This window comes from Leptosomus discolor, chromosome 1, assembly GCF_034619465.1.
Source record: "Leptosomus discolor isolate bLepDis1 chromosome 1, bLepDis1.hap2, whole genome shotgun sequence".
NCBI lineage: Eukaryota > Metazoa > Chordata > Aves > Leptosomiformes > Leptosomidae > Leptosomus > Leptosomus discolor.
Window position 1 is genome coordinate 121,908,120 of NC_141391.1, and position 27,328 is coordinate 121,935,447.

The 27,328-nt window shown below is 39.2% G+C and overlaps 1 protein-coding gene across 3 annotated transcripts; it reads left to right on the forward strand.

The window, feature by feature from the left end:
* The first annotated feature begins 207 nt into the window (after nt 1–207).
* Nucleotides 208–26,161, forward strand: CIP2A (cellular inhibitor of PP2A). 3 transcript variants are annotated; one of them, XM_086463502.1, is made up of 21 exons: nt 208–309; nt 1,747–1,894; nt 3,171–3,283; nt 4,735–4,829; nt 5,444–5,540; nt 6,534–6,656; nt 6,805–6,950; nt 7,652–7,727; nt 8,814–9,052; nt 9,516–9,676; nt 10,532–10,673; nt 11,421–11,520; nt 12,403–12,521; nt 17,444–17,633; nt 19,764–19,838; nt 19,922–20,032; nt 20,608–20,804; nt 22,441–22,554; nt 24,381–24,463; nt 24,955–25,094; nt 25,991–26,161. In XM_086463502.1, exons 1-21 carry the CDS (start codon nt 208–210, stop codon nt 26,159–26,161), a joined length of 2,742 nt encoding a protein of 913 aa, XP_086319628.1. The 3 variants fall into 3 exon arrangements, with proteins under 3 accessions (XP_086319628.1, XP_086319636.1, XP_086319645.1); XM_086463510.1 differs by having other exon boundaries at nt 8,814–9,041; nt 9,517–9,676; XM_086463519.1 differs by lacking the exon at nt 22,441–22,554 and having other exon boundaries at nt 8,814–9,041; nt 9,517–9,676.
* Nucleotides 26,162–27,328: the final 1,167 nt, after the last annotated feature.

Here is a 27,328-nt window from a genome sequence, read left to right on the forward strand (position 1 = left end):
AGCCCCAAGCCACAGCATCCGATCACTACCTAAGCTCCTCCCCGCTTCCCTCTCCCTCAGGGCAAGATGGCGGAGGTGGCGCCTCCCGTCATGCCCCGCGGGGTCGGCGGCCGCTCCCCTTCAGTGGACGCTACTTTCAAAATGGCGGCGGCGGGAAATACGAGTGGAGTTTGTTGCTCCTGTGTCTGAGGGGGTCGCTGAGGCGCTATGGATGCCTTGGGCTGCATGAAGTCCCTGCTCCTGGCAGCCACGCAGTACCGAGCCGCCAAGACAGCACCCAACGCGGCGCTCCTGCAGCGTAGCCTGGAGGTGAGAACGGCGCCGATCCTGGGCCCACCCGGCCGCGGTGGGAGCGGGGCGGCGCGGCCGGGGGTGTGTGTGTGGGTGGTCGTGTCCCCTTGGGGCACGGGTGGCTCTTCTTGAGGCCCGATCTCGGCTGGCTTCTCGCCGCCGTTACCGCCCTGGGCGGCCGCAGCGCGGGCTCCGGAGCGCCGGGGCCTCGGCTGGCTCCGAGACGCCGGCGCCTGCGGAGTTACGAGCCGGGGAATCTCGCCCGGTGACCGGTCGCCAGGGGAGCTGGTGGCCGAGGGAGGATGTCGGACAGAAGAAACGTTTCCATTTTTAGCAATACCCCCGGACTGTTATAATGTCCTTTATTATAAAGTTTTATGGTGTTCGTGTGTATTTACAGGTGTGTGCAGTGTGTTTATATGCACATAGGCTAAGCATGGAAGGTGCCTTGTGAGGGACTTCCCCCCCCAACAACAAAAAAAATTAGGGATTTTTTTTGTGGTATCTGCAGTTTGCGAATTTCGAAGGAGTTTGCTGGTAAGGGGTAGGCCTGTCCCTTTCCCTGACCTCCAGGTAGATCCTTGTGTACAACCCTTGCGGTGGGCACGTTTGGTACAGTGGTACTGATACATTGACTGAATTGCTTAATCTGCAAGGTACCCTTTTCAAACACCTATTTATTTTTTTAATTGATAAAACATTAATATAAGAGTATTCAGCTTAGCTTTCTTCTCTGTATCCATTGTAAAGAAGTTTACAGGGGATATGCAGAACCAACATTATGTTGCTCCATTATGCAAGTGTAACCCATGTCAACCTGTATTGATGTGCAGGTGCATCATTTTCAGCATCTTCTTATATAGGCTTCCCTGAACTCAGGTTCCATTTTTCCACCTCAAACATGGAGTTCTCCCAAAGCAGCCCTACCTGTTACCGCTTACCCGTCCTGCAGAGTGTCACCTTTGGATTTCTGTCCACGTCTCTACAAAGCAGGCTGTTGGGCTGAGCCGAAGGCTATTACCAAATGTTTGTGTTGAGCAATCTGGTTGTTCTTTCATAATAAACCCTATCTATGCTAAAACGTATCTAGGAAGAGTAACCTGGTGTTAATTAATTCTGTTCAAATGTGTGAAGATATATAAAGCGTTGCTCTGCTACAGCTATGAGGTTAAAAATAATGCTATCAAAGAAGCCCAAATATGTTATGAATGATCTTAATGTAAACTTTGTACTTTCCAAGAGTAAAGGGAACAGGAATGAAAACCAGGGTTTTTTTCAAACTTTTTTTTTTTGTAGCAAATGTCAGTATAAATGTCCTGTTAGAGTGGCACTTACGTTCTCAGTTTGTCAAATAGGGAAAAGTCTTTTCAATACAACTCTGTGCTTTGACTTCTGTGTTAATACTTTGTTGTTGCAGTTGAGTAATTAAGGCTGTTTTTCTCCTTTCATCTCCAGGTTATCTCTGGGCTGAAGCTTACGCGGTTATTTGCTTCAAACCAGATTCTACCAAGTGAATGTCTCAGTTGCCTGGTAGAACTCCTTGAGGATGCTAATATAAACCCATCTCTAACCTTGTCTGTGGTTACTTTGCTATCACAGCTAGGTAAGGTTTGCATCTGACTTTTTATCTTTGTTCTGGGAAAGGGTGGGACAAGACAGGTGCTGATTCTGTGGCATCGGTGATGAACTTCTTGGAAAAAGCATAAGATGTGAAAGATGAAATGTTTTTCATTGGCTGAGCCACCTGATTGTACAGAAAAGGCCGGATAAGATGTTAAATCACCATGAGAAGCAGATTTGATGTCATCACTGTGAAATGGCAATGATCATGCTTGTCAGAATTTGTTTCCTCACTGGGTAGGGCAAGGAATTGTTCTCTTGTCCTTAATTTTTGGAGCTACCTTTTTTAATAAAGAAATCTGCCTAGGAGATGCAAAGACAGGGAGAAGCTGTGTTACATCAACAACTGTCATCACCTCAGTTTACTTCTCCCATTGGAGTGTTGGCTGGGCATGGCAGTTTGAGCTCTCATGGCCTGGGCCTGTGTACGTTGTTTCCCAATTTAAAAATAGTTTCTACTGGCTCTTACTTGTTTCTTGAGGTGCTAATTTTTTAATTTCCCCCCTGCTCTGCTTCATAGAAGTGGGACTTCATTGTCTAGGGAGCTCCGTGCTCACTATAACCTACATATGTAGGTTGCATATACAAGGAAAAATACCCCTTAGTTGTATGAGTAGTTATTCAAAATTCAAGTCCTTTATGATGACCCCTTATTTGTCTTCTCTGATTCTTGGAGATTTTAGCCTCTTCGAGCTTCCTTCTAGGTTTTTGAAACAATTGCTGTAAAATTGTATTTGTTGCTGGGGTTCTTAACTATCTTTTCTAACCCATAAGGTCTGGAAAATTTTAAGAATTAGTCCTCCTCCAACTGATCTGTTGTTTTACCTGCCATCCTTGTTTCCTGCATCTTTTCCAGGACTGCCTAAGCAGAAGTGGCTTTTTTTAGTTAACTATTGCTGGATAACCCTATCAAGGTATCAGTTTTAGTCTACTTGCCCACCACAGCATGAAGCAAGAAACTGAGATAATTGATTTTAAGCTTTTAAAGCATTAGTGCAAGATCTCAAATAGAACTGCAACTTTGCAGGTAGGCAGTAGGTCATTCCTTTAGCGTCCAGCATCTTAAGGAAAAGTATTAGTGTTTCAATTAACTGTAAGTTCAGAAGTAAGGTGGAAATGCAAATGCGTAGGAGCTGTGATTTATTTGTAGTTATTTGTGAAACGTATGTGAAAAACTGGTCAAAGACTTTGGCTTCTGCTTAGATTGGTTGCTTTTGCTTTTAGATAGGGTTGTTTTGTTAATAATTCTTAAATTCTAGCTTTAGACAGTGAGACTAGAGAAGCTCTTCAGGATACCTACAATCTGACCAGCGTGCTGGCGGGAGTAGTTCATCGAAGTTCTACTAATCTCAGTGACCCAGTCTTATTACAGGTAACAGGAACTAATATTTAATAATATTTGGCTACTGTTACATATACATTATACTGTATGCATATAATAACTCTTTAAGACCTCTTATATGAAATAATGTGTTGAGGGAAAGTTGATCTTAGCTGTGTATTTTATTTGCTGAGTGAGGTTAGGATGAGAGAATTTTAACACTGCGTAGAGTTCTTGTATTATCTCTTTAATCTTGCTTGTGCTTCTCACCTGCTCTAATTTAAAAAAGAAAAACCAAACAAAAAAACCCTGATTTTGAAATTATTTCAAGAAATTGTTGCTTGAGAGCTTGGGGCGAGGTCTTTAGTAATTTCTCCTAATGTTCATAACAAAAGCCTGGAGATTGTTTTTTAATCGAGACTTCAACAGGTTGTTGTGAAGGAGTGAAAAGAAAGCCATGACTGCCAATTCTCATTGAATGCCAGTGCATTCAAGGGGGCTGTGCTAATGGAAGCTTACTTTTTAAGAGCCAAGCGCAGACATCATTAATTTTTTTTTTTTTTGTGAGCACTTATCTCACCGTTTGACTTCACCAATTTAACCTGTTCTTTCTGTACATTGAACAGTAAAGTTGGGCAAAACTTTTTTTTTTAAATCTGCACAGGTTTTCTCATATGTGCCTCTTGAGTTCACAGCAAGTACTTGCTGGCCACCTGTGGTCACATCTCTCTTCTGGAGAGGGAAAACCAAGAAAGAATTTGCTAGCAGTTCTGTTGCTCTTGATCTGTGGAAAATGAGTCAAGCATCCAGTCAAGAACACTTTTCTCACAGTTTATTTCTCAAAGCACTAGAAGTACCAGAAGACTTAGGGATCCAGGTGATTTGCCAGTCAGTGGGAGAGATTTTGTAATCATCAAGTAGATCCAGTTATAAGACTTTTAAGCATGTGTTTACATGGTGAGATTTTGTTTCAGCTGCTATCCTATGCTGTGGTTTTTGTCCCATTTGAGTATATTAAATTCATCTCAACTCGGTTACGGGCTGAAAGGGTGCTGCATGAAAGACTTCACAACCATTAGATCTGTTGGCAGTCATCACAGCAAACCTGTTTTCCTATAAACATGCTTTCCGCAAGAGGCTGCAAAGCACTCCTTGAATTTTGGTGAAACTTCTAGATCTTTCACTAGGACAAAGCCCCTTTCTCACTGACAGAATGGAGAACTTGCTGACTAGGCAAAGTGGAGAACTGGATGGGCTGAAAAGGTAACTCCTCTGTCAAAATAAAGCCTTATTCATCTGTTTGGGCATTTAATAAGCACATCAGTGTGGTAGGATGTTACTCATTGTGCTTGCAGCAGCTCGTGTAATTGTTACGTTAATATTAGAGTCTGAAAATGGATTAAGTTGTGGTGTCTTGTTATTTGTCCTTTCAGTTTTAACTTGTAACATTCTTCAGTGAGATGCTATAGGAAAGACGTGTGAATAGCTTTTTGTTTCCTCAGAGTATTCAGTTGCTGCAGAGGCTAACCTACAATGTTCCAGTCTTTTGTGCTGGTGCCAACATCGATGAATTAATTTCATTTCTAATGCATCATGTGTAAGTGTGTACTCTGTCTTTTCTTACGGGAAATATCTAGCTGAGTTTCTAAACTTTACGAAGGCCATCAGCATACTGCGCTAGCCTGGTCTCCAGAGTGAGCTGTGGAATTTTTCTTTGAAAACCATGTTGTATAGATTGTCAAATACAGTGATTGTGAGACTTTAGGTGCCTTAATATTAAGTGGCCTCTTAGCCTACACCCCCAGAACCCCGGGAACAGGAAGCTAACAAAGAAAAAAGTTAAGAGATAATTCGTGCTTGTTATTAGGAGCAGACTTGTTAGATTAATACAAATTGTGTGCAAGTGTCCTTGTAAGAGGTCTAATGACTGTTAAAAGCACCTGCTTTTAGTTGTGCTTGATAGCACTGATCTCTTCTTCTTTTTTCAGATATGTGCCATTAAAAACTGCCCATGCTGTAGGGATTGCAATCTGAATTTTGCTTTACTTGATGGAACAGTGTCTAAACAAAAGAAAAAGGGGGGGGGGAATTTGAGTCTGCCAACCACCCTGCCTGCCCCCCACCTTCCCACCCCCTATAATTTCTTGTAATTAATTTCTGCATGCTTTAATAAAAACACCTTTGTTTAAACTTCTGGACTTTTCTTTTAAGTCAATCCGCTGAAGATGAGTTAACAATACCGTGTTTAGGACTCCTGGCAAATCTCTGTCGTCACAACTTATCTATTCAAACTCAGATAAAATCTTTGGTAAGAGTTTTGGTTTTGTGGCATGATTCTCTGGCTTGGGGGCAAAAGAGATTTACTTGACTCTGGGGAATTACATTAATGTTTCTTATGCACTTTTTTGCGGCAATGAGAGCCCAGGCCTGCTTGTTCTGCAGACTTGGTGGTTTCTCCCACGTTGGAGAAAATAGCCAGTAGAACAGGAAGTTGGGTGTTCTTTTTTCCTTCTCTGTATTGCTGTATTGTTGCACTAGCTTGTGTTATGTATGCAGTTTCTGCACCTGTTCTCTGCAAAGTGAGTTTAAAATTTAAGCACTCTTCCTTAGAAAAACGAAATGTTGTTAACATATAAAGACTGTAGTTGGATTTTTGGTAAGCTGCATTAACTTTGGCCTAGAGTGAGATTTGCCTTTTAAAAGATAAATCAATAAAATACTACTGATCTCCATGACGGGTCAGGGCCCTTAAATCCTCAAATACACATCCATATCTGGGCTACTCGGTTCCTGTCTCTTCGTAAATCCATGCAAACATAACTTATTTTTTTAATTCAGAAATACAAATTCATCTACGTGGCAGTGAACGTTATACTGTTTACCTTGGAAGAGACACAGGGAGCGGGGGGGGGAAAAAAGGAACTGTTGTCAGGTCTGATCACTGAGTAGAGGTAGAGGTAGGGATCAATTCTCGGTGGTTATTTTCCATTGGAGACTGTAGCAAAATTACTTTCTCATATTTCTTTAAAATAATGATGTAATTTCTTCCTTGTCTGGGTTGGTTTTTTTAATTTTTCCTCTTACAAGTTCAACAGAGAATTTAGTCATTGACATCAACACCAGTATTGTGCAGTAGAACCCTAAAATAGATTTCCTAGAAAGCTTTTATCATTCTAATATTTTTTGTATTATTATTCCTGATTTGCATGGCTTATTTATAAATATGTACAGTCTGTCAGTTTGGTGTTTTGGTAAAACAGAATAAAGTTTTTAATGCCTGTGTTTCTCCTTTTTGTTCTAGAATAATGTGAAGAGTTTCTATCGCACCTTAATAAGTTTCCTGGCCCATAGTAGTTTGACTATGGTTGTATTTGCACTTTCAGTATTATCAAGCCTTACTTTAAATGAAGAAGTAGGAGAAAAAGTAAGTGGTACTTTGAAGTCTGTTCTGTTCTTAAGTTGTAGATAAAACTAATAGTTTTATCACACTGACCAAATAAAATCCTACTTCCAGCTAGTTTTAATAAGCAAAGTAAATATGTGCCCATGCATAACTTTCTTCTTCCTTTCAGCTCTTTCACGCTCGAAATATCCATCAGACATTTCAGTTAATATTCAACATTGTTGTAAATGGAGACGGTACTCTAACAAGAAAATACTCTGTTGATCTACTTATGGATCTTCTGAAGAACCCCAAAGTTGCAGATTATCTTAGCAGGTATGACTGCAGTTCCTAAAAGTACAGGATATTTTTCCTAAGCTCTTTTTCAGTTTCTTTGCTGTATGCTATTTGTATTCTGAACCAAATGTTAGGGAAAAAAAATAAATCTCTAGATGCCTTTTTGAATGCTACTAGTTGATTTTAACTGCTGTACCTGAAACTAAATGTTTCTTGTTTTACTAGTTTCACACAGAAGTGTCAATCAAAATCTGTTTTTTCATTGTCACTTATGGAATATTTAATATTCCAGTTCTTTTTCTGGACAGTGTAGGTAGTCAGACAACTTGATGAGTAGGGATGTTGACTTTTATAGGCCTATGTTATCTTGAAGTGGAATAGTATGGTTGAAGTTGTAATAATTCTACTGGAGGGCGGTACAGACTAGTTCTGTGGAGAGCTTGACTAGTGGTTCTGCAAATTCAGCCAGCAGAATTTAGTTGCTGAATTTCAATCCAAATCTAGTAGTAAAAATAGCTGGGAAATCTTGGATTATTTTAAGGAATTTGCTTTCGTTCTTGGAATGTTTTTAAAGCTTAGTCTGTTTTAAATAGAAATTACGTTATCAAGACTATTGCTGTACTTGAAGTGTTTGGGGGAAAGAAGGAGAATAGAACACTTTCATTCATCACTTGGAATAACTGTCTGAGTGTGACACTTCAATTTTTTATTATTTTTCCCCTCCTCTATGTGCACTGTAGATACGAGCACTTTGCCTCATGCCTTGGTCAAGTATTGGATCTTCTTCATGGAAGGGATCCCGATTCATCATCTAAGGTATTTATACTTTTTCGTTTTGTTTAAGACTAAGAGGGTACAACTCCTAATCTAGTTCCACTTTTGTAGTCATAAGTAGGTTCCTTGTGTACAAGGGTTGATAATGAAATGCATTGACTTTAGGATGTTTAAGTGACCTATGGTATTCCCCAAGCTTATATTTTCTAGTTATTCAAAAGACTTGTAAAGTTGAATTTGTAATGGTTGGGGCTTTTTTTTGCCAGATTGTGTGTCTGCTTTCGGGCAACAGACGTAAAGGGAAAAAGCCAACATAAACATCTTTTGTGCTTTGGCTAATGAATTTTGGGATCTACCAGAAATGCAGCGTACCCCACTTCGCTGGCTAAAACTTGAGTTGATACTACTCAGACTTTGAACTGATGATCAGGGAACCACGATGCTAATTTCAAAGACTGAGGAATAAGTTCTCTCTTAGTTGAATAAACTGATGCCACATTTGGTTAAGCAGTTAACTGTTGCATTCAACTTTGTCTTGCTACCGCCTTAAGTAAATGAAACATTTGCTATCTGTTTCTAAAGGCTAAAATATGAAATGTTGTGAAAATACTTGGGCTAAAAACATCAGTGCAACAAATCTTAAGCTTTTTTTTGTTAATGTGTTCCACATCATAGTAAATAACAAATGCCAGTGTTTCTGTGTATGTGATTTGTGGTTGTTGTTCATTGGTTTTATTTAGAAAGACATTGACAAGGAGCTTTCCAGGGTGCTTTCCTCTTTGTCTCTGAGTATGTACATGTGCGTTCATTCATGTCTCAGAATATTTTCCCTTCCATAGCTTTCTTCATTCTGAGCCTATGTGCGTTTCTACTGCTTATTAGATTACCAGCCAGCAGTCATGCTTTTTAAAAAAGGAAGGGGAAGCAATACACTGTCACAAGCCTTCACCAATCTAATGAACTGTGTTTCTGCCACTGACTTGGCGTTAAGGAAAGAAAACTGTTCTTCAGAAGACTTTAAAGTGCTGAAGGGAGTTGTATAGAACTCTAGACTTGTGCTATGAGTGTTGCAATTTCTGTGTAAGTACTTGATTTAAAAGCATTTGAACTCTCATTCACTTCACACAGATCTTAGAGCTGCTGCTTGCCTTCTGTTCTGTGACAGAACTGCGTCATACCCTGCGGCAGGCAATACTGGAACCATCTGGCTTGCCGGTCTCTGGAAATACCAGATTTGTGACTCGCTCAAAGACTTTTGAACCATCTGTTGCATTGGTACACTTGTCAAACCAACCATTGGAAGGCTCTGAAGACTGTTCAGTTCTAGCATTGCAACTATTCAAAGAGGTTTTTGAGGTACCAAGACTGATAATTGAGTTTAAAGAACTTCTTAGCAGCTATATATTTAATTGATTTTTAAGCAACTATTAGCATTTTACTAGAAAAATAGCATGTAAAAATGTACCTGAGCTAATTCTTCCTGTTCTAGGATTCCATACTTTGTAAACCAACTTCTCTTTTAAAGACATGCTGTATTTTAGAAATATGTCTGTGTTGAAAGTTGAGTGGAAGACATGGCTGCTCATGAAGTCATGAGGTAGATACAAAGCTATCAAAGAATTGCTTTCTAGGACTTGTAGAAGTGACTCAGTTTCTTCTATTTCTGTGCTCTTTGTTAAACTTCCTCCTCTGGTATGATACTGATCAACAGTCTTAAACCCGAAATAGCAAGAGGCTGGGAAGACTAGAAGGAGGAAAGGGTAGAGTAGGCTTTGGCTTGCTTGTTCTGTAGTTTTAAATATTGACATAAGATGAAACTTCTTTATTACAGGATGTTATTAATAGTGGGAACAGTGCCTCAGCCCAACACTTTGTGGATCTCTTGCTGCCTGTTCTTCTTGATCATCTTCAGATGCTGGAACAGATTGTGGATGAGCTATTAGTGAAGAAAAAATGTGAAAGAATGGTCAAGGCTCTTAACGTCCTGAGGAATATCCTTTTTAAGTGCTTATTGGCAGTTAATTTATTATTCCTCCACAATGATCTGTGCTCTTAAAAGAAATGTCTATCTTGGGCCACTTTAATAGCTTTTTATGACAATAACTGCCCTAATTTTACTTAAGACTGTCATCTTGAAAGACCTTAGGTAGCTTTCTAGTTGCTGTGAAATTATTTTGTAATACAGAGCTGCAGGATAAAATGTGGTGATTATTCAACAGTTATAGAAGCACTTTGCAGATCAAAACCGAAGATGAGTGGGTTTTATTGAAATTGCAAGGGCAGTTTGGGTGGCCATCTTCTTGATCAGTGTAGTATTTTTGCCTAGCTAAGTCAAGTGCAGCTCCCAGCCAAATATGATACAAATTTAGATCGGTGAAACAAGGAAAAATAATGTGGAATGATGCAGTTTTACATTCCTCTTGAGGTTCTTCATGTCCACAGTGTCATGCAGTAAGGAGGACATGACTGCAGGACGTAGTCCTGCATCTAAGCTGAGTTCTGTGAAGAAGTATCTTTGCTAGTTCACTCCGAGATAACTAGTATTAGGGACCGATTGTTCACAGCCTTTTGTTCATCAGCTTTCTTTATGCCACTCATTTTATTTTGTTTTCCCTTAGCTGTCTGTTTTCCAAGTAAGTGTGGTTTTTTAATTGAAGAGTGAAGCTTACTTGGCTTGTGAGTTAAGCATGACTTAAGTGGTTTATGTAGTTGGGTCTTAAAAGTGTCTTTGGAGGCTCTTTTGCTTTGATATACTAACTTTGGTGTCCCTTATTATTAGAAAATGTTGCATTTTGGTGCCAATACCTAAGCACAGGTATATTAAGTTTATTCTTAACTCAGTGTACTGCTCTGTAGAGATGACATACTGAAAATGCAGGCCTCGAAGGTACTGACTGCCAGCCAATGCATGTCTCTAATAGAACACCAGTTTACCTATAGTGGGATTGATACTGGTTTTGGGACAAAAGTAGTGGACTCTAAAATGTGGTGAGCACACAAATTTATCTAAAATCTAATTTAGCAAGACTTGTGTGAAAGTTGTGATATTGTTCCAGTGGAGAGTATATTGTAGCTGAAAGTACCATTTAAGTGCATGTAGATCAACTCAGTATTTTTGTGGCAATAGGAAGTAATGTTGCTGGTCAGTTCGGTAAGTCAAACCTAACTTAAACATTCAGAAACTGTTTTCAGCATGAGCTGGAGATCCACTTATGTGGAACAGTGATCTTAAACCTCATGCAGTAGCTTAAGCTTATCCAGGTTGAAGCTTACCATAACGACTTATGGTACCTAATTTTTCATTTTATGCAACCAGAGTTCAAAAATATCACACATCAGTATGGGAGGGAATTATTGCACTGAAAATGGAATGTACATTCCTACAGCTCAGTGTCATTAACCTGAATGTCAATATAATGAAGAGTTATATGGCCAAAACCCACTGAAATATAATTGGACCTACGACTAAACACTCCTCACTTTCAACCTGAAAGTGTTTTTTTTTTTTTGGTCTTCACTGTTGCCGTCCTTGGTATGCTGGAGAAGCTCAGCAGTATGTCCAAGGAACTCAATGATCTCTTTTGGTGTTGGCATTGTTGCCTTGCTAGACATTTAATTTCTTTATGAAGATTTTTTTTTTGATTGACCGAATTTATTTATTGGTGCTGACTTGATAAATCTAGCTCTGCATTTTTTTTCCACCCACTTTGCTTTTCTATTTGTATGTTTTAAAAGCAAACTTGCTGCTGATATTATTTTGAAAACACTTGATCTTATGAGCAGACTGAAGCAGGATGTACCTGGTATGGAGGTCAGCTTCTACAAAATTTTACAGGTATGATATTTTAAAGTGTCTTATGAAACGTATCTGTGAAGGAAAGTGTCACTGCATTGCAGTAGTTCCAGTTCTGAATGTTCTGCATGCTTATCTCTGAAGTGGTAAAACTTCTAGGAAAATATATTCCCCTGGGCACAATTCATAAAGATTGTTTCATTGGTAATTCTTCTAAAATAAATGGAGTAAAAGCAAACTGCTCTTATTTCAGTAATGCACGTGAAATCAATTCTTACCAGGCAGCTGAAGCATCCTTTTAAGACTGTATTATGACTGCAGTTTAAAGGTAGCAAACGAGAAAAAGTTATCACAACCATATAATTATTTGTGGGGTTGGTTACTGTTAAATATGTACATCTAATTTGTGACTTTGCATAGTCAAAACAGTTTCTGGTAACTATTGGTCAGATGGTACCTTAACAATTTACTTTGTAGATGGAAAAGTAATCCAGCAGTAAACGCTTTATGCTGGTTTGGACGTATTTATGTCAAGAACAGGAATTGTGTAATTTAATAGGTAGCAATGAGAGTTTCACAGTCAGCAGGAAATCCTTATAAAAATTGAGTTTGTGACTCTTTATGATGGAAATCAGGCCCTTGAAATCCTGAAGGAATTAAGTAGTCTCCTTACCTGCTCTGTTGGCTTTAATGGGAGTGTTTTGGTTTAAAAGCAGTAAACCAAAGTGTTTTGGTTTAAAATCACTTCTCTTCCGTTGACTTCAACCTCAGAAACTTAGGAGAGTGAAATTTAAGAAGGTAGCTTAAGTTTTGAGTAAAACATTTCTGTGCTCATGGGCCTTTATATTGTCTGGGTGGTTTGGGGTTTTTTTTGTTATTGTTGACTGTCATATCTCTTTTTGACCAAAGTAGTTTCTTTTTTAGGATCAACGCTTGATTACACCTTTGACATTTGCTTTAACATCAGACCATAGAGAGCAAGTCCAAGTGGGACTTAGAATACTGTTTGAGGCTGCACCCTTACCAGATTTTCCTGCTGTAGTGTAAGTTTATTTTTGTGATAGTCCAGTAGGATTTGACATTTTTATGGGCTTAGTGATATTCGTGTTTCTTGGCATATTGCTTTCAGTTCATCAGAGACAGAAATTTTAGAAAGATTATCTTGTTTCTTTTTATCTGTGGTTAAGCGACAGTAGTGATCTTAGAGGCCAGAGGAAGTAGTTCAAATGCTGATGATACTCAGTTAACATCAGATCCTAGAGAGCATAGTTCTGTCCCTCAGGATTCATTTGTCTGAAGTCTGTGCTTGGAACTTTCTACTTGGAGTGCATCTAATATTCTGGCTGTCAGATTTCTCTCTCTACTGAACTTTGTTAGACATGTCACTCTTCAGTTCCTAAAGCTTTGCTTACCCTTTTGCATAACTTCCAAGGAAGAACAGAACAGGATAAGATACAGGCAGATGGCAGTTCAGTTGGCTTAAATAGGGAAAAAATATTGAGAAACTCTATTTGATGGAGTCCTTATTTCTGTAGATGTAATAAAATAAGAAAAAACTATCTTAAATTGTATCATGGTCTTTGCAACCTAGAAAAACAATCTGAAACTTTTTCCCTTTTTGTTAGCAGAGCTTTTTAAGAACTAAAATGGGAATTGTTTGAAAGCACTTCCAGATCAGATGCCTTTTTGGCATTTGAGCTGCTTTTCTTGATTGAAAGACTTATAACATAACTAGCTTATCTTGGAACAATGGCTGAATTACAGTTTGGAGGTGTGGAGGGAGTAAAGGAAGATGACATAACAAAATCATGATAATTTGTCTCATTGTGTTTTTTAGTTGTTTTTGAGAAAGCTTGTGAAGATAGTGGCATTTATAGGAACTTTAAAAAAAAAAAAAAAAAAGAAAACCCCTCCCCACACCCTAGGGAATCATGCTCTTTTCTATCGTAACCCAAAAATAGATCAGCGATAAGAACATGGTAATAAGAGTCTAAAACTGTGTTCACCCTGAAAACATCAGTGTCTTTATTACCAAGTAGTACTATATAACAATATGTCTAGTTAGCTGTAGACTTCAGAAGAGGAATATGGCAGGGGGAGGGCACCAGCCTGTTGTTTAAGTAGAGGAATGTCTGTAAAACCATCAAAACAGGTACAAAATAAATTTTGAAAGCTGAAGTGCCAGCCCAAATAAAGTTTCAGAAGAGGTATGTAGCTCCAGAAGTCTCAGGCTGCAGGGAGTGCTTAGGACCACTTACGAAGGCTGGGCCAGTAGGAGGTGGTCTTCTAGCCTGCCGGAGGTGTGCTGTTGCTGAGGTTCCATGGTGCCAAGTAAAGGAGCTGTGGGAGGTCAGCAGCCTCATTACCAGAGATAAGGAAGAGCTTGACCAGATCCTTCTTTAAGGCCTTGTAGTTTCAAGTGCCTGAGACCCCAGATGTACCAAAGGAGAGGCAGACAGACTCTATCCCTATTGGGCTGGGAAATGGAGACCTCTGTGATGGCAATGGCTGGAAGCCGTTGAGGCACAGGTGATGTTTCCCTCACTTCTGCCAGGGAGAGGAGAAGGCTTTGAGGAGAAGTGGACAAATTCTGTAGGTCAGCAATTGGTTGTGCAACCAGTGTTGGAAACAGTTTTGGTTTGGTTTCCGTGACCAAAGACTGAGGGTCAAGGACTGGTCATCCTTATGAGGAGACCTTTAAAATAAAAGCAACAAGGGAGGGGGAAAGATTATCAACAGTCAAGTGAGGAAGTGGTAGACTGGGTTGGAAATCAAACAGCTTGAGTTTATATGAACAGGAGGAACCTTACAAGCAACACAATAGAACTAAAGCTGGGTCACCCCAACATGCACGTAAATGAGATTGCCTACAGGACTGTATTGTAGGGGAAAAGCCTTCATGCTCTTCCCAGGAAATCAGTGAGGTGGCGTGCCTCTTGGAAGTGCCTGCAAAATAGTGCACACAGCATTGGGAAGAAATAGGAGAAACTGGAAGTCTGCATGCAGTCACAGGGCTGTGGAATCACAGAGCTGTGGTAGGATGGCTCCTATGACTGGAGTGTGGCAATGGGTGGATGCAAGATCCTCTAGGAAGGATAATCCAGAAAGGTGAGGAAGGGGAGTTGCCCTTTTTTATGAGAGAGCAGAAGGAATGCATGGAACCCTGCCTTGGGACAGATAAACCAGCTGAGAGCTTGAGTTAGGATTAGGAGGCAGACCAAAAGGGGCAATGTTCTAGTGGCCATCTGCTGCAGACTGAACTGCCAGATCACAACAAAGTAGTTGATGAAGCCTTTGGGCAACTGTAAGAAGCCTCACGTTCCCAGGCTGTGGTCCTTGTAGGAGACAGCCTTGATAGCTGCTGAAGAGGGCACAAGCAATCCAGGAGGTTTCTGGAGCATGTTGATGACCACTCTCTAACACAGAGAATTGAAGAGCTGATGATAGGAGACATCCTGCTGGACCTGATTACTTACAAACAAGGAAGAACTGTTTGTGGATGTGAAGGTCAGTGACATCCTTGGTTGCAGTGACCATGAGATGGTGATGCTCAAGTTCCTGAGAGGAGGGAACAAGGCAAAAAGTAGGATCACAACCCTGGACTTCAAGGGAGCAGATCTTGGCCTCTTTCATGGTCTACTAGGAAGAATCCTATGGGATACAGCCCTGGGGAGAAGAGGGGTCAAGAAGAGCTGGTTGGTTGAGTTTTGTTTTGTTGTTTGGGTTGTGTTTTTTTTTTTTTTTTCTCCTGCCCATTTCCCTTCACCCCTCCTCCCTAAAGGATTATTTTCTTCAAGGCTTTAATGGTATGTCCCATCCCAATGAACAGAAAATCAAACAAACGTGGCAGAAGACCTGCAAGGAGCTCCTGACAAATTCAAATATAAAAAGGAAGGACTTGAGAGGAATATAGAGGAAGTGTTCAAGTATATAGAGATAGGGTCAGAAAAGCCAGAGCTCATCTGGAGTTGAAGATGTGAAGGGAAACAAAGACTTCTACCAGTACCTCAGCAGCAAAGACAGACTGTGAAAAATGTGTGCCTTTCTGAGTGGGGCAGGGGACCTGGTGACAAAGGACATGGAAAAGGTTGACATACTTAATGCCTTGTTCACCTTGATCTTCACTGGTATGATTTTCCTTTGGGAATCCTAGGTCCCTCAGAGCAATGAGGAAGTCTAGAGGAAGGAAGACTTACCTTGGGTGGCAGAGGTTCAGGTTATAGAACATTTAAACAAACTGGACCTACAGAAGTCCATGAGACCTGACACGAGGTACCCTTGCATGCTTAGGGAGTTGGCTGATATCTTTGCAAGGCCACCCCAGATTATCTTTGAAAAGTCATGGTGCTTGGGAGAGGTTCCTGAGGACTAGGAGAAAGCAAATGTAGCTTCTGTCTTCAAGAATGGTGAAGTTGATCAATAGCACCCTGTACTGCATTAGAAGGAGTATTGTTGGCAGGTCAAAGGAGGTGATATTCCCCTCTGCTCAGCCCTGGTGAGACTGTCTGGAATGGTGTCTCCAGGTCTGGGCTCCCCAGTGCAAGAGATACAAACATACTAGAGTGAGTCTAGTGAAGGGCCTTTAAGGGATAAGCACGTGTCATACAAGATGAGACACGGAAAGCTGGGATTGTTTAGTTTTGAGAAGGCTTGGGGTGGAATCTTACCAATGTAAAAGGAATAAAGATGATGGAGACAGTCTTCTCAGTGGTATGCATTGACAGGAGGAGGTAGGCATAAACTGAAATATAAGAAAAAAAACTTTGTAATTTCTTTAAATATAAGAAAAAAACCCTTACTGTAAGGGGAGTCAAATGCTGGTAAAGGTTGCCTGGAGAAGTTGTGAAGTCTTCATCCTTTGAGATAGTCAAAACTACTGCACATCGTCCTGGGTAACTGCTTAGAGCAGGAGATTTGAACTGGATGATCCATAGAGGTCCCTTTCAACCTTGACTATTGTATGATTGCATGATTTGTGGATATAGGAAATATTTTTATAATGGCAAGTAACAAATAGGCTGGCTGGAAGAATGAACGATCTGTACAGTCTAGTATGCCTGAAGTTGTACAATGGAATAGCTAAATACTATGTCTATAAATGCAAGTTAAAAATAGGCTTTGTTCACTTGGGAAGCAGCTGAGACAGCACTTCAGTGAAGTGGTTGGGGTAACTTAGTTATTAAGAAACTTATCAAGAAGAGAAGATTTTTTTTTTTTTTTTTTTTTGGCTGGTGCCTCAAAAATTACCTCTTTTGACTAATTCTCTCTGATTTGGAACATGTCATTAGCTGCCTTGAAAATACCAACCACAAGTTAGATACAGACACTGGAATATAGGTACTGTAATTGCTTCTGTCTAAGCTTTTATATTCTCTTCCCTATACAAATTTTAAACAATTGCATTTTTATCTGCATACTTAAATTTTGGTTAAAACTTACAAAATGAAATGTGCTGTACTCTGTATAGTATTGTGAAATAGCATCACAGACAAGGAAAAACTAAGATTTGTTGGTAGCACTCTGCCTTTTCATGATTCAATCTTCTCATTTTTATGCCTAATAAAAATTCTTACTAAATACCTTTTCAGTCTTCCTACTTACAAACTGGCCTAGTTAACCTGCATAATGACATGTGAAATAACCTGTTTTTCAGGCTAGTAAGAGACAGATGATCTCTTCTGCTCAAAAAGAGCTGAACACCATGCTCTTTCTGGCAAGATACTGCATTTGTTTCTAAAGGTTAGCCATGACAGGCTTTCATTGTTTTTTGCACTTTCTGTATCCGTGACCGTTAGGGCACATGTCTGATACTAAATCTTAATGTTGTGTGATAATGCAAATGTGACTGTTCTGTAAGTGGTTTCCAGCAGAGAAGTTAATTGTGTTATGAAATTGTTCTCATCTTCAGTCCTTGCCATTATATTTGTAGCAGGTTGTTTCATTAACAGCCTGTATGTTTATACAGGCTCGGTGAAAGCATTGTGGCAAATAATGCTTACAGACAACAAGAAATGGGGCACGAATCAAAAAGAATCCAAATGCAGTCACCTGTGACCAATGTTACTTTGAGGTGTCCTTCATCGGGTCCTTCAAGTGATGAATCCACAACTTCAAATATTCAGGAATTAATACAAAAACTTCATTCTGGACTAGAGGTTAGTAGAATTTATATACCCTTGTTAATTTTTTGACACTTTTTTTACTGGGGGGAACAGAAATTAAAATCCAAGTGTGAGGCTGTAGCATATGTATCAGTTGAGTTCAGTTTGGATTCCTGTGTATTTAGAAAGTGCTCTTTTTACTGAGCTCCCGAGGAGAATTCGATGATGACTCTTTGTGCTACATCAGAAGCTGGGCTCCTTATTGAGATCCCTTTCTCCAGCGGGGTTGCCCACGCTCGTCTAGCTGTCAGGTGTGGAGGCAGGTGTCAGATACAGTCGTAGCTGCCTAGAATTGCTGGCACATGTATAAGGAGCCTCCTCTCCCTGCTTCCTGAAAAATAGCCTGTGATAAAATAGAGCTGATGCGCTGCTTTGTAAGTGTATGGTGCGTCTCTTGTAGGCCTAAATACACGTCTGAACATTTTCTTGCTTGTAGCTTACTCTTCAACATTTGCAGTTTGATTTTTGTGGCTTTCTTGGAAAGGCACTATTATTACTTCAGAAGAAAGTTTTTGCTTTCCTCTGCAGCAACATGCGTTGTGAATGTGACACTCAGACAGGCATCACGTACAGTGTATTGCTTTGTGGGCCATTCTGTCAGATACTGAGTATATTTCCTCTTTTCTGTTCAAAGCCAGTTGGCTGCTTTGTAGCTGCTTTAGACTCAGTGATGGATTGCTGCTTCTGTTTTTCTTTCGGCTTGAAAGAACAGTATGCAAATTGGGAAAATGAACAGAAAGTGCCTGATAATGGCTTGATATCTGTGTTAGTGTCATTGCCTCCAGCCTTAGCTTTGCAACCCTCCTCTCTTTGTAACTGATAAGAATGAAACTCTGCAAGCTACTAGTTCTAAGTGAGCTGCTAGAATAATAGTGAAAAAGGTCAAGTGAGTCTTCATTGTCTTACTTTGGGAGCACCCAGTGGCAGAGTACATTGATCATCCTTTTCAGGACTGCATGTGACGGTCTGTAGGTGCTTTACTCTCTATATATTAATGTAAGTCAAAACAGCCACAGGTGCCAAACAGCACTAGTGCGGCAGCTTCCAGTAACGTGACAGATAGTAAAGCTGCTTCAATTTTTTAGAGAAGTTGAGTGAATCTTTTCTTAGACCTTCTGCTTAGAACTTGCCTGTAAAAATCAATATACCCATTCACTTAAAATATCCAGTACTTCATCTCTGTGCGTGTTCTGCATGTTGTGTGAAGCTCAAATGTGTGTGAAAAAAGTTCTAATAGTATTAACTGTACAGAGAGAGTAAAGGGAACTTATGTAAGCTTTTCTTATGCTAGTAATATCTAAAAGGACATAGAAGTGACAAGTTTGCAAGCAGGAAAAGAAAATACTTGTTTCCTAGTTTAGGGACAGGAAAATGAGCTGAGAACTGGATCTATGTGGGGGCTACTGTTAACATGCACAAAAGTTCTTACATAATGGTTCAAAATGGCGCAGAAATGGTAGCTTTTCAGTAGGTGTACATTATGTGAACAGCTGGGATAACTTGTGTTTGATCGTGCATCAGCATATATGAACAGCTCCTCAAAACTGGTGTTCTAGTAGCACTGCCTAGGAAAAAATATCCTGAAGTCTCCAAGTAGCATTCTCTTGACTCAGGCATATATTTTAATAAACACTTAAGACTTGTGCCATATACAGTGAATTTCCTCTAGCAAGTCAGTGGGCTAACCTAGAATCATAGAATCATTTTTTTGATAATCTGTATGTTGAGAAAGCCACGGAATATGAACAAGGATTTTTAGCATGTGCATTTCATGCTGTTTATATTAGGGCAAATTACATTTGGTGCCCTATGAGGGGACTGCTAGTTCTCCAGCAAAGATTAGACCAAGGGGAACCATTTTAGAGTGGTAATGTTACCTTTTCATGGTGCTGGACTGATAGTCTTCTGCAGATGAATCCTATTCAGCCTAAAGAGTACAATTATTCTCAGACTTTCCACAAGAGTCAGGACGTATTTGAGCAGACCGTCTCAGGTATAAAAAATAAGAACTCAAAAAGCTAGTGGACAGGCAGAGTTCGCAGAACTACTGAGCTCTTTAGGCACATGTTGCCTATCTAAGTAAATAAAAACTGTAGTAGCAGTAATGGGAAAACATTTCCACAGATGGAGCAGCCGTTCACTGACGCGAGGATATCTGACATAATGGATGTCTATGAGCAGAAGCTGTCGGCATTAGCAGTGAGTACAACCTGATGTGTCTGGGTGCGTTGTTGTCTGTACGCTCAGAAAATGTTAATGAGAAATGTTCTTTCTGTGTCCAGTCTAAGGAAACTAGGCTGCAAGACCTTTTGGAAGCAAAGGCACTAGCACTGTCTCAGGCTGACCGGCTGATGGCTCAGTACCGATGTCAGAGAGCCCAGGCTGAGTCCGAGGTAAGTAGCAGGAGCTTCCTCCTGGGACTCTGAGGTGGGGCTAAGTAATCGTTGCCTGGGTAGCTTTAACTGTGATTGCATGTGTGGAAACTCTGTACTGCTTAGCTGTAAGCTATACTTGCAAATTAGTGCAATCTTAACTTTCATCATAACCATCCTGTTTTCCTCTGGATTGTTCTTTGGAACAGTTTTCGTTAATGTCCTTTCCTTTATAGGAAGTCAACGAAACTAACCTGCTGTACTCGTTATCATTTGTAAGCATTAGTGTTAATTTAGTGGTAGTAATCTTGAAAATGAATGAAGCCACTTACTAGAATTCTGTATAGGATTTGCTGCTATATGAAGAACTGTTTCCTGTTTGTGCCCCTTCTATAAAGGGAGCTAAAGGAATTCAGTGAATAAATTAATTTGTACTTCATATTAGGTGAGAGAAATCCTGGTTTTAATGTAGCTAACAGCATTTTAATGTTAGATCTATGACCTTAAATATGCCTACTAGACGGTGACTTGTGGAACAGGATTGCTTGTAATTGTGGGCTTTTTTTTTTGGTGGGGGGGTCTCTTTCCAATCAAAGGCAAGGACTCTTGCCGCAATGTTGAAGGATGCAGAACGAAAAAATGAAGAACTTAATGATTTGTTGAAAGCTCAGCACATAGAATCTGAAAGAGCACAGACTGATATTGAACAGCTCTTTCAACACAACAAGAAATTACAAACAGTTGCTGAAGAACATGAAATACTGAAAAAATCTTATGTTGATCTTCTTCAGAGGTAAGGCACATAAGATCTCTAAGCAAATACTTCATATTCAAAGAGTGGTGAAGCCTTTTACTGGGCTAAGCACGTTAGAAGGGCAACATGGTTTTATGTGTAAAAACTCATTCCTTTTTTCTTCTATGTACTTGTCAATGAGGTTAACTTAAGTTATTCAAGAAGTTAATGTGTTAAATAGAGTGAGAACTGAAGTTGTAGATGTTGATGGTCCAGTTCAGGAAACAGCATGAACTTTGTATAAAAGGGAGCATTCTTCTCTAAGAAATGGAGTTAGCAATGCTTAGTTTCTATTCGTATTGTACCATACTCTGTACTTCTTTCTTTGATCTTATACGCTGTCTTGATGACATACTATAAATAGTCTGGAGAAGCAGCCAATAACATTATGTCTGCATAAGGTAGGAGCTTGCATCTTTGATCACTACTGTAGCAAATTTGACTGAAATTAGGCAAAAGTGAGGTAGGAAGGAAAGAGGCACCTTGTGTATCCCAAATTATTTATAAGCATTATTTCTTTAGACTCTGCAGCTAAAAAAGGGACACATGAGAGACAAAAAATACATAAAGATAGGAACTACTTATGAAAACTGAGTGTGCTTTGGAAGAATAAAGAGCAGCTTTGGCTTTTCAGCTCACATGAGCTGGTCTCGTCACTAGGTGTCAGCAAGGCAAAGAAGCTGATAAAATTGAGAGCAAGTTTCTTGCTTAATAATGGGAGCAGGCATTATATTGGACAACTTTTAAGGCGTATTGTTGCCAATAAGGGAGTCATGGATGAAAAATGTATAAAAATTTTGTCCATTATGGGGTTTCTTGAATAAGTATCTACTATGGTCACTGTGGAAGTGCCTCCTTTTTTTCTTGCATTGTATGCAGCCATACACTCTGTGAACATGTATTTGACTAATTTATGTGTAATAAAACAGCCTCTGTCTAGTATCTATCAGTTATAAATTCTCCACAGTAAGAATAAAATAGCTTTCTGATCCTTACAATGTGTTTATAAAGCAAAAACTTGCTTTCTGAACAATCTACACACTTTAAATATACTGTTCCTTAAAATCAATCAGATAACTGACATCAGGGGAGAGAATTTTCCTTATGGTAAGAAAACATTTGCTTTGAGTGTGAGGTCTGGCTCATAAACTTGTATTAAATGCACATTGCACTGTCTTCAGTATGTTCAGTTTTTGGTATCACGACACAGCTGGAGGTCATAGACTGACTCAAAGGGTTCCTGAAAAGATGAGCGCAAATAGTCAATTTGTAACAGTGTTTTGTATTCAAATTTTTAAAGGCTTCTGTATGTTTTGTCAGTTCCTAAAAGCTTTCTACTGGAGGAAGGTTGCTTCTTGATCCTTAATAGTTAAGGGTATATAAGGGATCCACTGAAGCTTGCCTTGGTGGTGGTTGTTTGGCGTTTTTTTCTTCCAAGTATGTTCATTTAAAAAAGCAAAACAAACAACAAACTAGCACCAAAAAATCCCCAACCAAACCCCACCCCCCCAAAAAAAACACCTTGCTTTTAGCTTGCACAGATGATGTAAAGTATTTTTATTTGACAATCAATTAAAGTAAAAGCTCTTCAAAAGCCCTTATACTCTTCAAACATAACCTCCTAATTAATTTGTAGGTATGAAACAACTGAAAAACAATATAAAGATCTACAGATTACATGCAATTCACTAAATAAACAAATGGAAACAATGAAGAAATTAAATGAATCACTCAAGCAGCAGAAAGACAGGTGAGTTTAATTTGCTTTAAAAAGACTGACTTAAACAGTAAAACTAAATAGCACTTTAGTCTCAATTTTTCAATTATGCTTTAAGTAACATCTGAGAAGCGGAGTTAAAGGAAGCAAAGGACGCTTCAGGGTTGCTTTATATGTGTGTTAGATAAAAATCAGTAGTAGTGACTTTGGGCGTTTACTTTGCTTCTGTATTGGTTGGGGGGTGGGGAGGTATACCTGGAGATTCCAGTGACAGTAGGAATCAAAGAGAGCAATGAAGATAACCCAGTTCTTGGGGGGATGGGGAGGTATTTTTTTGGCTGTTGTTGAATCCTTAAATGCTGTTATCACTCAAAGATTTTCATGTATTCTTTTAGCCTGCAAGGTTTTTCTGTAATATTATCTGATTGGGCAGGGAGCGGGGGGGAAGGGAAGGCAAGCAACAAAAAACCCTACTAAACTAATATATTTTAAGGTTATATGAGAAATGGTATTCTGTCTGTGGTTAAAAACATCATTCTTCAACCATAAAACTACCATTACTTATGTCTTCTTGACAACTAATATTTTTTTCCTTTTTGATGTCTTAAAATAGAGGTCTGATGTACCTTTCACCAATGTAACTAAGGCAATAAGGTTGTTCTTTAAGAAATTTTATTTAATACTTAATTTTGCAGAAGATATCTTTAAAATATTTTCATAGGCAGGCCTTGTATTGTTTAGAAATAAAATGCTGTTCTTGGTTTTACTTGCAAAGTTCACTTCATCCTTCCAGGCTCTTGCCTTTTCGGTAATCAGAGCAGTCCAAATCACTGCCTTGAGTTCTGATTCAAATGGAAGAAAATTTCATACTGATAGTTAGTTTGCTACTGAATAAATTTGGACACTTACTTTCACTGATGCAACATGCAGCTCGATGTGATTGGGCAGATACTCCAACAAAAGCTGCCCATTTTTAAAGGCAGGATGGGGAAGCAGTTATTATATTCTTGAACTGCCACAAATGAAATGGAGACCATGGAAATACACTCCCCCCTCTCTTGCTAGAGGCTGCAGCTTAGGAAACTGGTAGATAAGAAGTGGATAAACAAGAGTGACAGCAGATGCCATCTAGGCAAGGCAAGTGGCAGATAGAATATGCCTTAGAAATTAGGCTAGCTAGTAATGGAAAAAGATTAGCTTCACGGAGTATGAAGTGCTCGGGTTACAGCTATAATGCTGGTAGATGACAGTACCTGTATATTAAATGACTGTGGGAACTAAATGTTACCCTAACTAGTGAAGACTGGAGCAGGCCTGTGTGTGGGCAGTGGCAGTATCTTACACAATAATCGTTTCTGCTGTGTCGTGTGTGACAATCTGGAAGATGTTCAGAATGGTATTGGAAAGTCTTTATGCATAGATGTGCTTGCATGGGTAATACCTGAAACGGGTTTCACTAATGCTGTTGTCAGTTCAGGGGTGTACCAAGAGCTTAAAACCCCAGCACCCTTAAATCACTAGTGGCAGTGAATTTTGACTCTGGTTGAATGGCCATTTCAGTTCTCTCATGGTGTTTTGAATGCATTGTGGCTGTAATCAAAAGCAACAGCTTCCTGTGTTTAAGCTCCAGGTATGAACCTTTTCAGTGGTTTCTACAGTGTCTCCATGATCAGAGAAGGGAAATGACTGGTTGGGGGATGGGAAATAAATCTCTGTGTGCTCACAGCCTGCAAATTCATCTGTTCGATTGGAAGCTCCTGAGAGCAGTTGGAAATGATACAATACAAAAGTCACTGTAGCTTCTTAGGACAGAGGAATGGCGGCATATCTCACTTTGATTTCTTTCTCTGAAATTTTAGGACTGCTGCACAGTTGGTAGAAACCGAAGAGCACAGAAAAGAATTACAGCAGCAACTACACGAGAGAGATGGCAAAATAGCGAGTAGGTCACTTACTTAAAGGTCACTTAACCTAGAGAACTAACTAGATTAACTAGTTGTTGTTATTATGGGCTCTAGATAAGCAGCGGTATCTTACTTAGTAACTTCTAAATCTTGACGTTAGCCAGGGATACCTAATTTAACAGTCGAATGAAACAAATACAGATTTTTATTTTTTAGAAAGGATACATAAACTCGATTTCCCAGGCTATATGAACTTCACCGAATCTCTGCACAGCATCATCTGTCCTTCAGGATCTTTTTACAGCACGTCCATTTTCTGTAGGAACTGCAAATTATAAGAGTTTAACTCTTCCGCAAATGACTGGAAGCAACCACTAAAATTTAGCACTAGGTGGCACTACTTAGTAATTCAATTATTAGAAGCCTTTGGAAAAAAAAAATTAAAAATACAAAAACTTGTTTCCCAGGCAATACAGTATCTCTTTTCTGAGTTTGGCAACTCATCTTTTAATGTGTTCGTTTTCTTAAGCCTTGCAGCAGAAAACAAAAGTTCTGGAAGAGAAACTGAAAGATCAGCAGAAAGAAAACACAGATATGGAACAAACTATAGATATTCTTAGAAAGGAATTAAGTAAAACGGAGCAAGCAAGGAAAGAACTGAGTATCAAGGTAAGAATTATTTGCACCTGCATTCTAGAGACTGGAATTTTAGATACCTATGTACTGAGTTTGTAAGTCAATATTTCAGTGCTAAAGAAGCTAAAGAAACAGGAGCAGTCTGTGTAGTGGACAAGAATAGATTCTGTCAGCTTTAATTGTGTAGCTTTTGAGTTTTGAGTAGCTGAGCTTGAATTTAAGAGAAAAGAAGTCAGGCTCAGGTTCTGATGAGGCTATATGAGGCATTAATAAAATACTTTTATCTCTAAGAAAAATAGTGTCTCTTTTCAAAACAGAGACCAGTTTGGCTATACCAAGTTAAAAAGGTAATGTTTAAAAAACAAACAAAAAAAAACCCCCTACATCTCCAAAACTTCAGTACACCCTATATATCCCTGCCTGTAGGTAACGCTCCCTGTAAACTCACAAGGCAGAAATTCACTTCACATGCAAACTGATCAGGAAATGCAAGGGGTGCAGTCTGGCAGACACGTTTGCTCTGTTTCCATTCCCTGGAAGCAAAAGCAAAGCCTAATCTCTCCAGGCAATATTATCTAGTATGCAGCAAATATTTCCCTTGTTCCCAGTAAATATTTGCTGGTGTGGGGTTTGAAATGAAATGTGGATGGCTTAACTGTGAATGCTTCTGCTGCCTAAATAGGGCAATGATAACATGGAGGTTGGCGCCTTCCCATGGTATCTAACGTTTTGAAGTGTGGCAGTAGCTGTAATTATTCGTGTGCACCAAATGTAGAGCTGTGAGAGATTTCTGAAACAAGCTTGTAATTTTAAATCAGCTTTTTAATTACTTGCTTAAATTCACCACCAGGCCACTCAGCTTTCACTGTATTGCGTATGCTTTTTGGTTGATAATGGAGGAAATCCTAACATTTTGTTTGTTTCTGCAGGCGTCTTCTCTGGAAGTTCAAAAATCCCAGTTGGAAGGACGCTTGGAAGAAAAAGAAGCGCTTGTAAAACTGCAGAAGGAAGAATTGAACAAACACTCCAATATGATTGCAATGATTCACAGTCTGAGTGGTGGCAAGCTAAGTGCAGAAGCAGTGAACCTCAGTTTATAGGGCTCTGTTGTAAGATTTTAGTATTTTATACATATGTGTGAATATATGTAAAGATTTTTAAACTCGAAGCTATTGTACTGTCTGACTTTAAAAAAAAAAAAAAATAAAAAAATGAAGTAGCCTAACTACCAACCGAGAAGAAAAAATAGTAATTGCGTGGTTGCTTTGGTATGAAAAAACTGAGCTACTGAATAGCAAATGTGTCTTCTGATGGTCTTGGTAGAACTATTGTCACCTGTATTGGGAGCTGAATGCAACCTTTGCTGGTGACTAAGCTTCCTAAATAAATATAGGGAAATGGGAAGCAGAATAGGAGACACTGACGACTTTTTTGTCTGTATATTCTTCTGTTGGCTGTCTGGCAAGCCGTGTGCTTCACAGGTTAAGCACTTCTATAATTTAATCTTGTTAATTTTGACTCTTCTGAATACCATTATTATTTGTGCAGGGATGCTTCCTGACGTCTAAGGTACAAACATAAAAATAAAATGGATTGTATCAATTAGAACATGTTACATTGAAAGCTGTATTTATCAGCGTGTTGGTGCAAGTGCTTCATGTAGCGAATATGTGGAGACGTTTCTAATTGAGGAGATAAGATTTAAGTAAATGCCACATTTTAATGACTTTTCAGCAAGTAGGGAAGTCATGCTAAAATGAAATACATGAATGTACAAATATTTCTAGGTAATGCTTTCCTAATCCTACAACACTTCTTTTTGTTCTTTAAAAAGACCTGCACTTTTTTTGGCAGTCCTATCTGGTGCACACTAGCTGTTGTCAGCATTGTCGTTTTCTGCTGTGCAGCAACAGGATTTCATATATTGTTCATAGTATAACTGTTTAGGTAATTATGGGTTTTTTTTAAAAAAAAAATACTTTCATATGAAAGACTAATACTGTCATTTGATGCATGTTTTTGAGTGGCATAACACTTTTGTGTCCTTAGTTTACATATGACATGAGTAATATGTCTTTTAGCAGTTGGCAGACCTGTCTCATTAGCATCTGTATTTTGGTAGAACTACCAGAGTTTGGGGTGATCTAACATGTATCTTTTTCTGTAGCATTACTGGCTTTATTTGTATCTAATTTGTAATGGCTAGATTTTTAGAAAAAATGAGATTCTTTATCTTTTTCAGTTGTGTAATAGATGTGTCCTACTGA

Excerpts from the sequence above, each read along its gene's own strand:
- CIP2A (XM_086463502.1), top strand. The coding sequence starts at position 208 with ATGGATGCCTTGGGCTGCATGAAGTCCCTGCTCCTGGCAGCCACGCAG. Across the intron at positions 1,895-3,170 it reads TACTTTGCTATCACAGCTAG|CTTTAGACAGTGAGACTAGA; the intron begins GTAAGGTTTGCA and ends CTTAAATTCTAG. Across the intron at positions 17,634-19,763 it reads AACTTCATTCTGGACTAGAG|ATGGAGCAGCCGTTCACTGA; the intron begins GTTAGTAGAATT and ends ACATTTCCACAG.